Source organism: Podarcis vaucheri, assembly GCF_965113315.1.
Source record: "Podarcis vaucheri genome assembly, chromosome: 13".
NCBI lineage: Eukaryota > Metazoa > Chordata > Lepidosauria > Squamata > Lacertidae > Podarcis > Podarcis vaucheri.
This window is the reverse complement of record NC_138751.1, coordinates 26716365-26733047: the sequence shown is the minus strand read 5'-3', so window position 1 is coordinate 26733047 and position 16683 is coordinate 26716365. Positions and strand designations below refer to the sequence as shown.

At 41.1% G+C, this 16683-nt stretch overlaps 4 protein-coding genes across 4 annotated transcripts in view; 1 reads left to right on the top strand and 3 right to left on the bottom strand.

Moving 5' to 3' along the window:
* The window catches only part of LOC309516597 (vomeronasal type-2 receptor 26-like), a gene marked incomplete at both ends in the record, with an annotated part of 367451 nt that overhangs the window by 326995 nt on the left and 23773 nt on the right, over positions 1-16683 (top strand). The window lies entirely within an intron of this gene.
* On the bottom strand, positions 1619-2557 carry LOC309517273 (olfactory receptor 12D1-like; the record flags this gene model as incomplete). The annotated part of the gene is made up of 1 exon (XM_082196415.1): positions 1619-2557. One exon carries the CDS (start codon positions 2555-2557, stop codon positions 1619-1621), a length of 939 nt encoding a protein of 312 aa, XP_082052541.1.
* Positions 6686-7641, bottom strand: LOC309517506 (olfactory receptor 12D1-like; the record flags this gene model as incomplete). The annotated part of the gene is made up of 1 exon (XM_082196735.1): positions 6686-7641. Exon 1 carries the CDS (start codon positions 7616-7618, stop codon positions 6686-6688), a length of 933 nt encoding a protein of 310 aa, XP_082052861.1. The 5' UTR covers positions 7619-7641.
* Positions 10978-11916, bottom strand: LOC309517505 (olfactory receptor 12D1-like; the record flags this gene model as incomplete). The annotated part of the gene is made up of 1 exon (XM_082196734.1): positions 10978-11916. One exon carries the CDS (start codon positions 11914-11916, stop codon positions 10978-10980), a length of 939 nt encoding a protein of 312 aa, XP_082052860.1.

Below are 16683 nucleotides of genomic sequence, written 5' to 3'. Positions count from 1 at the left end.
GGGGGCTGTAGAGGGGTGGAGCCAAGAGATAGAGAGGCAGGCTGCTGAAGAAGTCAGCAGGTCTCCCCCTCCTGCTGCAACCAGCTACCCTTTCCCTGGTCTCCTAGAACATGCTGAGAAATGAAAGGAGCAGAGCAGAGGGTGGTTGTGTGCAGACACAGCCTAAGACTGCAGGAGAAAGACCCTGGAGAGGAGGAGTTCTAGGCAGCACTGGGAAGGTGAGAATCTTCAGCCCTTGCAACTACTTCATCGGGGCAATACCTCATAGAACGAGTTGCTGAGACCACTGGGCCGGATCTGTGGTTTGTTTCCTTGAATAAAAGAGTTAACTTCACTGACCTCGGGTGATTTATTGTTTCGTTGCTGACCTACTACTGACTCCAGTCCTGACACACAAGTTGCAATCAATGTTTGTCATTGGTTCACTGGTTTGGGTTTATTGAGACCCAGGTTAATATGGAATCTGAAGCAAGGAAATGTATGTGCTCCTGGCAGCAGCACAATCAGGAAAAAATGAAGCATCCACAAAAAAATACACAAAAACAAACCAAAACCCCCTCCCCGACCTGCTGCCCCAGCACATTTTGACCTGGTGCCAAAAGGTGTGTAATGAAGGCACTAGCAAAACCTCCTTGAGCAGACCATTCCATAAATAGGGAGCCATGGTAGAAAAGACCGGTTCACATATTGCCACCCTCCAGACCTCTTATGGAACAGGAACACGAAGAAGACCATTCTGGTCTGCAAGGCAATTTCCTGAAACCGCACCCACCTATCAATCAGCTGATGTTGTAAGTGATGTTAACTGATGGGAGGATAGAATTTAGTTCTTTATTGCATGTGCATCCCTGTTCCCTACTTGGAACACATGTGTTCAGCCAAGACAAATCTCTGCATCATCACCATTATTATTATTATTATTATTATTATTATTATTATTATTATTATTATTTTGCAGGCATCAGTTGTGATTGGTTCCTGTGTCCCATGCAGCCAATGTTTGTAAAATGCAGGAGAAAGGATGCTTTCCTCACCCTATCCTCAGATTTCCCCAAAGCATCAAACTTGTTACTGCCGTCCCCAGGCATCCTACCACAAAGTGCCAGGAGCTAGAGAACCCTGTGCAAGAGATGTTTACAAGACAACCCAGTCATCTTTTATGTGATATCATAATGCTGTAATATGATCAACAGGAGGATTTCCCTCCCTCCCTTAAAATTGGCACTTGTGCTCAAGAAAAAAAGGGAGAGTTCATCCCTGATATATGAATGAGGCCACAGCAATTTATTTTCGGGTCCTTTGATAAATAGAGTTCTTATTGATTACATAAGATGTAGAATGTAAAGCATATTTGGAGATTTTACTGAGAAAACACATCAGAAGTCCTTTAGAAGCAAGCTGAAGAACCACGGCACCCATAAAATTTCTCAGGAGTTGTGGCTTACAAATTTAAACAAAAAAATTCATCCACTATCAGAGGCCTGTAATGATTTACCACAAAGTAAAACCCAATTGTCTTTCTCTTGCAGTTCTGCTACAGTGTGAGTTCCTGCTCTGGTGGTTACATGTCTAAGAGTACTACCATTGGGGGGAAAAACCCGTCTTTGATCATTTCCTTTCAGTGAAAAATGAAATATTTTTTCCCCAGAATCTTTAGCAAGGCAGCTTTGACTTCCTGGTTCCTCAGAGTATAAATAAGTGGGTTTAAAAGTGGGGTGAGTGCACTGTATATGAGGGTCACCATCATGTCCCTTTGAGAAGCATTACCCACAGAGGGGAGCATGTAGTTAAACAGGACAGGCACGTAGAGCAAACTAACCACCGTCAGATGGGATCCACAGGTGGAGAAGGCTTTCTGTTGACCACTTTGGGACTGCACTTTGAAGAGAAGAAAAGTGATAATGTAGAAGTAAGAGAGGAGTATGGCAATAAAAGGACCCATAGCAACACAACTGGTTACTGTGTTGAGGAGCATCAGGCTGAGGTAGGTGCTACCGCAGGCCAGTTTCAGCAAAGGTTTGATATCACATAAAAAGTGTTCAATGCTGTTTGGCCCACAGAAGGGGAGACGGGCAGTTGCCATTGTATGCATCAGGGCATGAAAAAAGCCAGCGGACCATGTGGCTGCTGCCATGAGTTGGGAGACCTGCTTGCGCATTATGATGGTGTAATGCAAGGGGTTGCATATTGCAACATAGCGATCAAATGCCATGACACCGAGAAGAATGCCTTCACTGCTGATCAGGAAATAGAAGAAGTGGAGCTGAGCCATACAGCCACCAAAGGAAATTTTTTGTGTCTCTGATAGAAAACCAGCCAGCATCTTTGGAACTGTGGTGGTGGAATAGAAAATGTCAAGGCAGGAAAGGTTTCCAAGAAAAAAGTACATGGGAGTGTGAAGCTTTGGTTCAGCTATTGTGACGAGCAAGATAGCTGCATTCCCCACTATGCTGGCCAAATACATCATCAGGAAGACGGCAAAGAGTATACACTGAAGCTCCCAGACATTGGTCAGGCCCATTAAGATGAATTCTGTAACCTCTGTTTGATTCTCCATCACTAAAAGTCAGCAGAGAATAATAAGGTGAGAGGAGGTCACTGTAGAGTGCAAGTAATATTCATTACCTACAGTATATAAGAAAATTGTTCAGAAAGAAGTGTATAAAATTGCTCAGTGGAATTGTAAGAATGGTGAAAGACTGTTAGCATGTACATAAATGATAAAGATGACAAAGAACATTTCTATTTAACTCTAAACCCACCTTCATTTTGTTTAGGTATTTTTTAATAATAATAAAAATATTATAACTACTTATGAGAGTAGTACCATTCTCAAGTAGCCTATTACTTGTTCGTGGCCACATCAAAAGCTGAACCTGAGTGCACTCTATCCACCTGCAATTTCTAGAAAATGGTATTCAGAGACACACTGCCTCTGACAGCGGAGGTAGAAAATGGCCATTGTGACTAGTGCCCACTCATACTGTAGCTTTGTAGATTTCAAAACAGTTGATTACATCATCAATGTTGAAATTGGTTAGAGAAGCTGTCTGCAACCAACATGGATTCAAGACACTAACAAAAATGTTCTTCTCTTGATATTGGAATATGTTTGTTAAAAATAGTATCCCTGTATCTAGTGGTGATGCAGCTTTTTGATCTTTTTGTTTTCTATTCCTTAAAAGTATGAAGGTTTTCATACGTGCATCAGGTGGCAACAGAGTACAACTCCCAGCAGCTGACATGGTGTGTGTGCCTAACAAATACCAGGAACCTGCCTTGTAGCATCAGAGTCTATCAACAGAATTCATACTTTCAAAAACAATATGGGGAGCAAACACAAGCTTCTTCCAAAATTAACCCTTATCTGAATGGTGCAACTATAGCCTTGTAATTTGTACAAAGATTGATATACGGTACATGCACGTGCAGGCATAGTGTGTATATACATTCATCTATTTGTGAGCATCAACATACCAAAATGTATCCTATTAGAAAAAAATGGGAGAAATTTGTGTTAAAATGATGCTGAATTTTCATGAGGACTTTTCTTTTTTAAAAAAAATCACAAACTTGATGTGGAAATGTGAATAACCAAATTTAAGACTGAAAAGATGAGAAACTGAGTGTATGGGATAATTATTCTAGAATAATTATTGTGATTTTGAGATTGGTGATCTGGCATGGTCAACTCTTCCTGTCTCTGATTATCCCTTCCTGGCTCTGGTTATCTGTGTTTTATTGTTTTCTCTATCCTGGTCAGTAAAAGCCTTTGATGTATGGCATGTATGGCCTGGCTTTTTGTCTCATAGCTGAGCCTGTATAAACCCTAACAGGCCACAGGTCTATAAAATATCTAGTTTTGGGGCATAGAAGTCAGAAGTTTGGCACAGTCTATTGGCCACAGAGCTGTGCATCAAAGGCTACCTGGGGGTCACTTCGCCACTTCTTCAGGGCTTCTTAGTGGCATATTGAAGTACTTTCTTGGTAATGTATATTTTGCTTGCCGTTTGGAATAAAATCTGTAATCTTCTCACCCACTTGGATTTGTATTGCTTCTGAATCTAATTTTAAAAGAACCATCTCGCATTTAGCAAGACACTGAGAGGTTAAAAAAATTGAGATATTTGCTCATCCCTGACACTGATACAGATACAATGTGAATTTTGTGGCCTATGTATGCTTCGCAGCATTAGATACAATGAATTATTGTAGCTAGTGCACACCCATGAAATCCAGACATTCTAGATAAGCCACCTTATTTGCATTGCAAAAGGGGTTGGAGGGCCAAAACAATGACAAAATATTTGGAAAATGGGTTGCAACCTTGCTTGACACACATTCTGCTAAATATTCTGTTTGATCATGCTGCAGGCAGCTCCTACCTTGATGAGCCCATTAGATAAGACTAGAGGTAAATTGAAGTTTTGAATGCTGTAAGAGGTATGAAGGGAGCCATATGTATTTAAAGGTGACAGGAAAAAATACACTCTGGTGGCTGTTTGAACCCCACATGGCTTTATAAGCCTAAACCCTAATATGGAACTTGTACCCAGCCAATTAAATTTTTTTGCTGTCATTGGGGAAAACAACTACAATAATCAAGTTAGGGACTCTTGATTGTTCAGATGGGAACTGAATGCAAAAGCATATTGGTTTTAAGAAAATAAACCATTGCTGCTTCTGATTGTGCAGTTTATGCTTTTGAGAATAAAATAATATGTGACATCGGTTAATTGTAACAAATTTTATTAAATGGCTTTTTTTTTTTACTGCTGTAGCATCATTATATCTGGTTGTTTCAATAATTTTTGAAAGACTCACATTTCAGAGTAAAGGGTCTGTTATAAAGCACCATTATTTCCACTCCTTGAAGACTGATACACAGTGCAGATTTTTTCATTCCCTCTCATTTCACTCACGCACAAATCTCTACCTTTTCTGTAATAAGTTTGAGTTCAATGTATTGAGAAAATGGTTGACATGGTGGTATTAAGTAACACTTAGAACAAGCAATAATTTTCTATTGGAGCCCTTTCAGCCAACTAGGATCATTTCATTTTTGTTCCATTTATTATATTTCTATGCTGCTTTTCACTCACATGAGTGAACACCAACAAATCACCAATTGATAGGTAGAGCTGTGTAAAGGTAAACTTGAAAGGCTTTTTTAACGCTATCCAGAATATTGTTGGAAATTGATTTCATTAAAACATACGATCATTCTATTATGCTGTTTTAACTGAGGTAAGGTGCTTGGATGAGAAATCGTTGACTGTAATATGGATTTTATTATCAAGATCCTGGAACCTAGGGAGGGGGGGAAATGGGGGGAATAAGGATGATATGTTTTTGGATAATATGTTTTGTTTTAATTTTGAATAAAATGGTTTTGTTTTGTTTTTTTAAAAAAGAAAGATCCTGGAACCAAACTCAGTTTTGGACATCTAGTGCCATTGGGCCCAGGTTCTGACGAAACCAGGAAATGGCTTAGCTCTTAGCAACAACACAAACAGGAAGGAGTGAAGTATCCACAATTTCAGCTATGTTGTAATGTAGGGAACCTCCACCACACAGGCCAATCGTGGTCCACCGGGGGTTCAAATTTGGCCCGTATGCCATTTCTGCAAATCATGCTTACCTATCAATCAGCTGATGTCACAAGTGATGTCAGCTGGTGGGTTGGCGCTTCTAGTAAAACACTAACTTGCATGCCTGTTTCGTACTGGGAATAACCCAGGAAAGCAGCCCCAACTTTTTGCAGGCATTGCCTGTGGCAGGGATTCTTGGTAAAATACTGGTTAATTTCTCCACTCCACTCTCAATCACTTGATTGGTAATAGGTAATGGAAGTGTATACACTATGCCTTGAAGCAAGGATGTCCAATTTGGAAGATGCCGTGATTTCCCCAAACCACATCCACGTTTCAATCAGATGATGTCACAAGTGACATCAGCTTGTGAGTGGGAGGGTAGAGATCAATTCTGGCTTAGCTGTGGATGCAAGTGTCCCCCTTTTATGCTGGCATCAACAGTGAGAGGGGCTTCTCCTGCCTGCAACCAATCCTTCAAAGTACAGCCTTATTTCTCCTCTCTCCATCACCTGATGGAGAGGGGATAATCAAGGCTTTACCAGTCAGATACTTAGAACTCCCAAAAGCACCAAGCAAAGGGCAGGAAACACCTCTCACACTGTGATTCCCAAGTGAGTGAAAGTTTGGGAACCCTGCAGAAGGGATTTTTAGTGGTGGGAAGAGTAAAGCACCCATCCATCATGTGACTGATGAGCAGATTTCCCACCCACCTGTCAATCTTGGGCTCCAGAACCCATTAGGTTCTCCACCCAGGTTTAAATTGACATGAATGAGGACACAGCATCTAATTTTTTAAGTGCTTTGATAAGGTCCATTGCCTTTCACAACAAGAGATAAAAGTACATTTGGAGATTTCACTTAGGAAACACATCAACAGAACTTTCAAAGAAAGCTAAGAAACTATGATGTTCATATGGTTTCTTAGGAGTGGTGGCTTATATTATCTATGCTTAAACAAAAGATTTTAGCTGATATCAGAGACCTGCAATGATGTCATGCATTGTAAAACCCATTTTTTTTTTTGTTATTCTTCTTGTATTACCGTAGCATTTTGAGTTTCCATTTTAGTGTATGCTTGTCCTATTGTAGTATTATTCACAAAGTCTTTTTTGATTTTTTCCTTTCAGTGGAAACTGAAATATTCTGCCGAAAATCTTTAACACAGCAGTTTTGACTTCCTGGTTCCTCAGTGTATAAATAAGTGGGTTCAAAACTGGGGTAACTGCACTGTATATGAGGGTCACCATCATTTCTCTTTGAGAAGCATTCTCCACAGAGGGCAGCATGTAGTTAAACAACACTGGCACGTACATCAATCCAACCACCATCAAATGGGATCCGCAGGTGGAGAAGGCTTTCTGTCGACCACTTCGGGATTGCACTTTGAATAGAAGAAATATGATAATATAGAAATAGGAGAGGAGTGTGGCAATGAAAGGTCCCATGGCAACGGAACTAGCTACAGTGTTGAGGAGCATGAGGTTGAGGTGGGTGCTGCCACAGGCCAGTTTCAGCAAAGGTTTGATGTCACATAAAAAGTGTTCAATGTGGTTTGGCCCACAGAAGGGCAGACGGGCAGTTGCCACTGCATGCATCAAGGCATGAAAAAAGCCAGCGGACCAAGTGGCTGCTGCCAAGATTTGGCAAACCTGCCTGCGCATGATGATGGTGTAACGCAAAGGATTGCATATTGCTACATAGCGATCAAATGCCATTACTCCAAGAAGAATGGCTTCACTGCTGCCCAAGAAATGGAAAAAGTGGAGCTGGGCCATGCAGCCAGGAAAGGAAATGGTTTGGACTGGCAACAGAAAACCAGCTAGCATCTTTGGAACAGTGACTGTGGAAAAGAAGATGTCAAGGCAGGAAAGGTTTCCAAGAAAAAAGTACATGGGAGTGTGCAGCTTTGGTTCAACTATTGCAACAAGCACAATAGCTGCATTCCCCAGTAGGCTGGCCAAATACATCATCAGGAAGACGGCAAAGAGTGTACACTGAAGCTGCCAGAGATTGGTCAGGCCCATCAAGATGAATTCTCTCACCTCTGTTTGGTTCTTTGTCACTAAAAGGGAGGAAGAAAGGTAGTTGAGATCACTGTAGAGTATTATTCACATCCATCACCCGTATCAGAAATCCATACAGACATAAGCAGATAAAACTCAGTCTAATTCTAAACCCCCGTAGAGAAGTGATTTTCTTTTCCTTCAACCATTTTCATTCCTTTTGAGATTCCTAGTCATATCATACGGATGAATGACTTGTAAAATCTACAGACTTTTTAAACGTGCAGAGAAGCTCGTGGGACACTCTTTCTGAGCCTTTACTCACGAGAACATTTATCCCAGCATCCTGTTCTCACAGTGGTAGGCCAGATGTCTATTTCCAGGTCACAAGCAGAACCTCAGTGCAGCTCCACTTTTTCCACCTACAATTCCCAGAAAATGGGGTGGAGGAAAAAAGTGAACAAAAACCATAGCCAAAATGGTTAAGTCTCTTAAAAATAGAATCTAGCCAGACTCTGTATGAGAGAAAACCAGCAGGAAGCTGTTAATGAAAAATGCTGTAAGCTTTCTAAAGAATACAACTATCCAAAACATCATTAACTTGCATTAACAATACATTTTTGAGTTTGTGTAAATAACATCTAGAACTTCTACATGGTAATTACAGAAATGCAAAATGTTTGGAGAGTGCTCTAATGTATAGGGAAGTTTTTAATGTTTAATGTTTTACTGTGTTTTTAATATTTTGTTGGAACACGCCCAGAGTGAGTGGGGCAACCCAAGTCATATGGGTGGCATAATAATAATAATAATAATAATAATAATAATAATAATAATAATAATAATAATGTCTCTTTTGCAGCTCAAGTAAGGTATTAACTGTATGTTATACATGCAGGCTTTGCTGCAAAATTCTCAATGAGTCTCTGCTTAAAAAGCACATCTGAAGCACAGCAGAAGGTATTCTGCCTCTAGTAACATTAATACTAGGAAATTAACTCCAGACATTGATTATAACTCAGTTTCAGTATTAAAGACTTCATAATCCAACAAAAGCATTGTTTTGTCCTTGTTTCTGTTACCCACAGAAACAGACACTGAGATATGAATATTTCATTGTCCATCACACAGGAATAGCATTGCAGGGATTAGATTAGATGATCTTCAGAGTCTCTTCCAAGTCTTTGATTCTATAAGACACTAACATTTTAGTATCTGATTCCATAAATAACTACAGCAGTGGTGAAATGAAGGGGTTTAGCCAGGAATTTTGCCCTGGGTGAAGCCTCTAGAGCAGTGGTTCCCAACTTTTTTTGGTCATGATCCACCTAAGCCACCTAAGCCTCTCGGAAATCCTGATTCCCCACCCCCCACCCTGGTGACATATAATTCTTATTATTCAAAAAGTGAACTCCTATTAACTTGGTCTAATTCATTCTCAAATTGCCACCCTTAAAAATCACCCTTGTGGGGCATGTGCCCCATGTTGAGAACCATGGCTCTAGAGCCATTGAAGCTCTGAGCCTCCAAGCAGTAAGCCTGGTCTGCCCAGTCACATAGACCCCACTCCATAGCAGTTTTGCTTTGCCTTTGTTGGCTCCGTCGTGTGACTCTGTGCCTCAGTGGAGTTGGAAAGCAATGAAGATTTTTCTTTTCTGTTGCAACAGAGTTCTCTCCCTCCTTGCAAGGAAGACCCAGAACAAAGGTGTGTAACGACTTTTAAAGACTTTAGAAATACATACAGAATTCCTTTAACTAATGTCTAAAATATAACTACTAATTTCCCAGTCACCCTACATATGTAACACAACCTTAGGAAAACATCAGGCATGCAATGGAAGGGCACTTCCTCTTTGAAAATAGATTCGCAAAAAGAATTAATGCAACTTATATGGAACCTAAAGTGACTACAAAGTATAATTTCCTGAAATGAGTAACCTGGATAAAACCCTTTCCTCTGTGTTATCATAATTAAAATTTCATTTTTCTATTGTGTGCTTTAGTCAGGTTTATCAGCTGTAGATTTCCACAAATGCAGACTGTCAGCACAAACTTGTATACTTTCATCCTTGGAGTAAAGAATGGGATGAGCATACATTTCTTGATTAACAGATAGCTATATAGTGCATTCTTTCAAGCTGCAGACAGCACCTACTTTGATAAGTCCGCTTGTCCATTGAACTTGAGACTGCATTAAATGGTATGAAGGAAGTACAGTATTTAAAGGAGACAAAGCAACAACAACAACACTCTGATTGCTGTGTGAGCCCACACAATTTTAGTATGCAACATGTGCCCAGCTTGTTAAGATTGTTGGCCGCCGTTGGGTAAATTAGCTACATTCATTAATTTAGTGCCTCTTGATTGCTCATGTGGGAATTGAGTCCACAATGCTCTTTATTTTGAGAAAATAAACAATTTGTGCTTTTGATAATACAAAGTGTGCTTTTGAGAATACAAAAATTATGCAATCCATATATTCTGCTACGTTATTTTTAATGACCAAGATTATTTTTAACATCATCAATGTTTGCTCGTTCAACAATTTTTTTAAAGGCTCACATTTTTTAGTAGATAGTCCATCTTAACACCATTCTCTCCTCTCTTTAGAAGTTGTGTGCCCTGGCCCCACCACATGCAATGATTCCTGATTTAGGAAAAGAACCAGTCAAGACACAACATTTACATTTTGGGGTCAAAAAAGTCCACAACTTTTATTCATTGCAAATGTAATAGGTTTGGCGTAGCATTGGGTATAACCATTAACATCCAGCCTGGCTGCTGGAAGTATTTCCAAAGGGGTTTGCCCCTGAGACCAGGAGGACCTATAACATACATCAAAATGTCTCACCCCCACAAGAGAACCACCTTAAGGGGTTCAATGACCATAGCCCCCTCCTAGGCATCTTCCTGGGTCCCTTTAATGGGATACCTCTTTCCTTTGGTGGAACAAGCAGAGGATTACAGCCTGCCCTCCACCAAGACTAAGGCCAAGCAAATGCCTAAACTGCCACATGAGCCAAGCACTTTTGGCTTGTCATCAAACCAATCACATTTTCAACCAGGCCTTTAAGCCTCCAGGCATTATTCCCTGCAGCTGACAGGTGGACACCGTCATGTCTAAACAAGACCTCTGATTTGTGCAAAACTGTTTGGGGACACCACAGCATTGCCTCCTTTCTAACAGTTCATTAGAAACTGTTTTGTGGGTAAGTTACATGGCATGACTCAAAGTTCGAAAGTATGGCTCAGGCTACCATCTTTGATTTATTCCTCAGCATCTCCAGGTAAGACTAGGAGAGGACCCTGTCTTACACCCTGGAGAGCCATCATCAGTTAGTCAAATAGAGCAATGATCCAATTCTGTATAAGCCAGCTTCCTATGTTTGAAAGATAATTTTTCTGCATAATATTTTCCTCAGAGCAGATTTTACCTCTTGATTCCTCAAAGTGTAGATCAAGGGGTTTAAAACAGGTGTGACCACACTGTACAACAGAGTGATGCTCATTTCCCTTTCAGAAGATTCACCAGTAGAGGCAAGCATGTAGTTGAAAATAACTGGAACATACAAAAGTGCTACCACCGTTAGGTGAGAAGCACAGGTTGAGAAGGCCTTCCAACGGCTCTGCCATGACTGGACTTTGAAGAAGAGGAAGGAGATGATATAGAGATAAGAAAGGAGAGTGAGAAAGAAGGAACCTAGAGCAATGCAACTTGTGACAACATTGAGGAGGGTCATGTTGAGGGCCGTGCTACTGCAAGCCAATTCTAGCAGGGGCTTGATGTCACAGAAAAAGTGCTGGATAAGATTGGGACCACAGAACCACAGCCGGGAAGTGACTACTGTGTGCATTAGGGCATGAAAGAAGCCTGCGGCCCAGGTAGCCACAGCTAGTGCAAGGCAAGCCCATTTATTCATGATGATGGTGTAACGCAGAGGGTTGCATATGGCCACATAGCGGTCATATGCCATGACTCCCAGAAGCATGCCTTCACTGCTGCCCAGGAAGTGGAAGAAGTGCAGTTGAGTCAGGCAACCAATAAAGGAGATAGTGTTGTGCCTCTTTAGGAAGCCATTCAGCATTTTGGGTACAGTAACTGTGGAGCAACATATATCAAGGCAAGAGAGATTTCCAAGGAAAAAATACATGGGGGTGTGAAGGCGTTGCTCAACCAGGACTACTGCCAAAATGGCCCCATTTCCTAGCAAGCAGGCCACATAGAGCAGCAGGAAGACTGTGAAAAGCATGTGTTGCTGTCTGTGGTCATTTGCTATACCCAAGAGAATGAACTCGTAGACCTCTGTCTGGTTCCCCATCTCTGTGCAGATAAAAAAAATAAAAATGGGGGAAAATAGGCCAGTGGTTTTAGAATGGAATTAGAAGAGAATGTACTGTAGTGATGATTGAATTGAAAGACAATGGATTGTGGTGTTGGGACTGAAGCCATGAAGGCAATTTGACAAGGCTTCTTTCCCTGGTCAGTTTTTAAATTAATTTTAAGGAAAACAATATGAGATAGAAAGGCATGAAGATTATTTTCAAAGTATGTAGTATTTCAGCAGAAGTCCAGAGTGTTGGATTAAATAATCTCCATCATTTCTTCAATTTTCGTGATGCTAAGTAGAGTGCTGAATGCAGGGTGGAATACATCTGATGCGATATTTATCTCACTCTGTCATTCCTGAAAGAGTGATGAATTTTCATTAGCGCAGGGATAGTCAAAGTGGTGCCCTCAAGATGTTGTTGGACTCCAACTGCCACTAGCTCTAGCCAGTTTGTTCAGGAATTGAGTGAGTAATAGCATCTTCTGAAGGGTACTGCATTGGCCGCCCCTGAATTAAAGAAACACAGTTAGTGACATATTGAATAATCAGATCACATTTTGTATGAAATGAGTTTGTTAGAGTCTCTTCTATCCTACACACACTCTCTTTCTCTCTCTTGCTATTCCCAGGTAGAACACCATTACCGCTATGGGAGAAGTGCAAAGCAAAAAAAATTAGTGGTTGCACCTTCTCTCCATCACCTGTTAACACTTCACTGTCTTGTCCAAGCAATAAACGTATCCCTCACTTCTTTTTCTTTCTCTGAACATAACCAAGGAACCACTTTGCATTGCTTTGTCATTGTTTTAGCAACCTTTGTAAACCTGCCTTACATCACACTTACAGGCTTGGGCTATCTATTGCATTGGTCTGTGGTTAAAAGACTCAACTCACCAGAGTGCTCACCAAACAACCAAACTGGCTTCTTCAGATGTGTCCCATGTTTCTTTTTGTTCCCCCTTCCTTTCATTTGTTAAATGTGAAGAAAATAACAAAAACAACAAGTGTTGCATAAACTACAAAAAGGTTTGTTCTTGTTGATTCAGACTGGCAACTTTAACTGGCCCCTGTATCTGTGTCATTATGGGAAGTTTGATGTCACTTTCCCCCCAAGAAAAAAGACATTGAGTTAAACATTATTAGCTACAAAGTTGCTCAACATCACACTGCACTTAAAGTTACAGTACAATGGGACAGCTGCAAACATGGGAAACTCATTGCCCCAGTTGCATGCAAAGGAACAAAGAAAATGAATGATAGTGAATTTTATGGAAGATCCATATTATACACCTAAAGCATGTTCAGCACACTTTTGAAACACATTATTCACCCCCAAAATTGTAGGAACTATAGTAAGGTTACCAGATTTTTTTCAAAGAATCCAGGGACACTTTTTTTTTTTGAAAAGAGAAAAAGGTTATTTAAAAAAGTTATTATTATTATTTTAAAGAAGTAATATGTCCTCTTCTGTGGTCCCCTCTGTCACATGGCCTTCCTCTAGGCCCCAACCTGCTCTCTTGGAGTGCTAGCCACTGTGGAGTAGGCTCGGCTTGGGCCTGGGCTTGGCCATGTGTCCTTGCCCTCCCAGTGCTCTCCTACTTCTCCTCTTCAGCAGCAGCAGCGGCGCAGCAAGGTCGGGGCTCACCTCTTTTTTCTCCTTCCTCTTTCTCTCCCTTCCTTCTCCTTCTCCTCTTCTCCTTCTCTCTGCATCAGCTCTGGGGTTTTCCTGGCCCCAGAGCACCACTGGGCAGTCGGCCGGGTGGCCAGGTGCTCTCGCTCCAGGCTCGATTTGGGTTGGAGGTGTCAGCGGTTTCCCCAGTTGATGCGCCAGGCGTCTCCAGTTCCCCCTTGGCAGTTGCTGTGGCAGTGACAGTCTCAGCAGCCCGGAGCCAACCTGGTAGCGCAGTTGGCTCTGGCTGGCTTCAGGAGCTGCCTGCTGCCATGGTGCCCACCATTTTGCCTTGCCGGAGGTCCCCATATGATGTGTCTTGTGCCGTTGAACCAATCACACAACATTCATTCCCTGCTAATAAATCTACAACACCTAAAATATAAATCTGGGGACATTAAATGAAATCTGGGGACATTCCGGGGACGGATTTTGTCCATGGACAGATTTGTAAATCCGGGGACTGTCCCCGGGAAACAGGGACTTCTGGCAACCATAAACAGAGCTACTCCATCTCAGAGCTACCATTTCTAGCACTCCTAAGAACTTACACTTCCCAGGGTTGTTTGGGAGAAGTCCTGTGCTTTAAATATGCACCACTTGTGCTTTAGATGTATAGTGCAGATCTGCCCATAGCTATGTATACTCATTCTATATTGGTGCAGCTCCATCGAGTTGCATCTCCAACTGATTACCCACTAGTTATTAGGCAACATTTAATCAGATAAAGATTTTTTTACTTGGCATGGAGACAAGTGTTTAAAACTGTTAATTGCTGAAGATCAATTGTTAATTGCTGAAGTAATTGTTAATATTGAAAACTAGCACAACAGTATTACTACGAGACAGAAAACGAGACATGATTTACATGTGCAGACTGTAAAAATAATGCTTTGTATCATTTCCCACATCTATTCCACTTTTTCCACTGTGTGAACTGTACTCCTAATTTTTAACTCATTTATTCCTTTATTTCTGTAATGCAACCCATAGGGGAGAATAAGGTATGAAGGTATCTGAAATTTGCTAAGTAGATGGGATGTGGGTGGTGCTGTGGGTTAAACCACAGAGCCTAGGGCTTGCCGATCAGAAGATTGGTGGTTCGAATCCCCACGACGGGGTGAGCACCCATTGCTCGGCCCCTGCTCCTGCCAACCTAGCAGTTTGAAATCACGTCAAAGTGCAAGTAGATAAATAGGTATCTCTCCGGCAGGAAGGTAAACGGCGTTTCCATGCACTGCTCTGGTTTGCCGAAGTGGCTTAGTCATGCTGACCACATGACCGGAAGCTGTACGCCAGCTCCCTTGGCCAATAAAGCGAGATGAGCGCCGCAAACCCAGAGTCGGTCACGAATGGACCTAATGGTCTGGGGTCCCTTTACTTTTACCTTATTTCTGGATTTTCCTGGGATTTCATTACCGGGATTTCAAAGCTGGAATTGACGTCCCAGGGTCATTTCCAACAGGCTCTTTATATTGGATCTTAGAGAAGTTGACCGAAAATTGTGAGTTTTTTGCGTTTTTGTAAAAAAAGAAAGAAAAAAGGCTCAATAATCTTGGAGTTTGTTTAAAAACAGCTCAACTTTTTGAAATACGGCAACCCTGTAGTTAAGGGATCCACATACTGAATGCATTTTTGTTATCTTTTTAAAAAAGTTGCTTGCTGCTGCAGCTCTTACCTTAGCAAACTATATACTTCTTTCAGTCTAGATATTCAACTTGTAAATAGATTAAAATCCACAGAACTAGAGTAAGATGTTATCATCAGTTTGCCCACACTCATATTAAAGCAGAGGAGAGATATAGCTTCTTTGTATACTTTTGAGAGTGCTCATTTTATCACATCTACCCTCCTTTGGAAAAGAAAAACCAACCTCCCTTTAGGAGAAAAAGCCAAAACCTTTAGAGATTTTTCATGTCATATGAGAATTCCTTTGTTTTTGAAAACATAAATGATTAATAAGGTCTTTTGAGATGGTATGTTAATTGTTTGTTTTATATGATGTTGTCTAGAGTGAGAGAGAAAATTTTGAGCTTGTTTAAGCAAACTTGCTGATGAATTCCAGCTATGAAATTTCATGCTGGAGTCTATCTTTGAAATTCTTTTGTAGTTCTTCTCAGGCCAGTAACAGTGAATCCTTCTTCTTTTTTACCCAATGGTTTCTTCATGTTGCCTTTTTTATATATCAGATCTGTATCCATTTATTAGTTTGGGAAAGGCTCATCAGTTTGTTCTTTGTAGGCAGCAAATGGGTATTGTTGACAACTAAAGGAATATATCATATTGGTCGATTTTATCATGTCTCATAATACTTTTGCAAATAGGGAGATTTCACCCCAACTTTCATTTCCTTTTTGCCTTCCCATCCACATAATTTTGGTGAGCTCAGTATGAAACTTCAATACTTGATTGAAAACCACCAAATAAGTGGAGTTATTAAGTTATAGTGGACTTGTGTTGAGTTAAACTGGAAATGTGTTTATAATGTTATCAAGACTATTTTTGGGAACATGCTTTTGTTAAATACTATGATTGTTCTGTTAGGCTCTTAAAAGTGATGTAAGGTTCAGACAAAGTTCCTCAGTTTATTTATTTGCATTTATTTATTAAATTTTATACCACCCTTCATTTGCATACCCTCCAAAACTTCTCCAATGAAAATAGGGACATCCCATTCCATAATGATAGTTTTACTATTTATACCCCACACATCTTACTGGGTTGCCTCTGGGCAGCTCCCAACACACCGTAATTTTCGCTCCATAACACACAGTTTTTTCCTCCTAGAAAGTAAGGGGAAATGTCTGTGCGTGTTATGGAGTGAATGCCTACGGATGGCGGGGGAATCTGCTGCAGTCGTGAGCGGTCCGTGGCTTGCTTTGAAACAGCAAAGCGGGTGTAAGCGGCTCCTGTCAGCGAGCCCAACCGGGGAGGAGGGAGAGAAGCAGAGCGGGAGAGGACAGGAGCCGCTTACACGAGTGTAAGCGGCTCCTGTCCAGTTGGCTGCTTTAAAACAACCCCGTGCTCTCTGTCTCTGCCTGCAGTTTTTTGCTGTCCGATTTTGGATTAGCCACTGTAGGGGCTGTGTG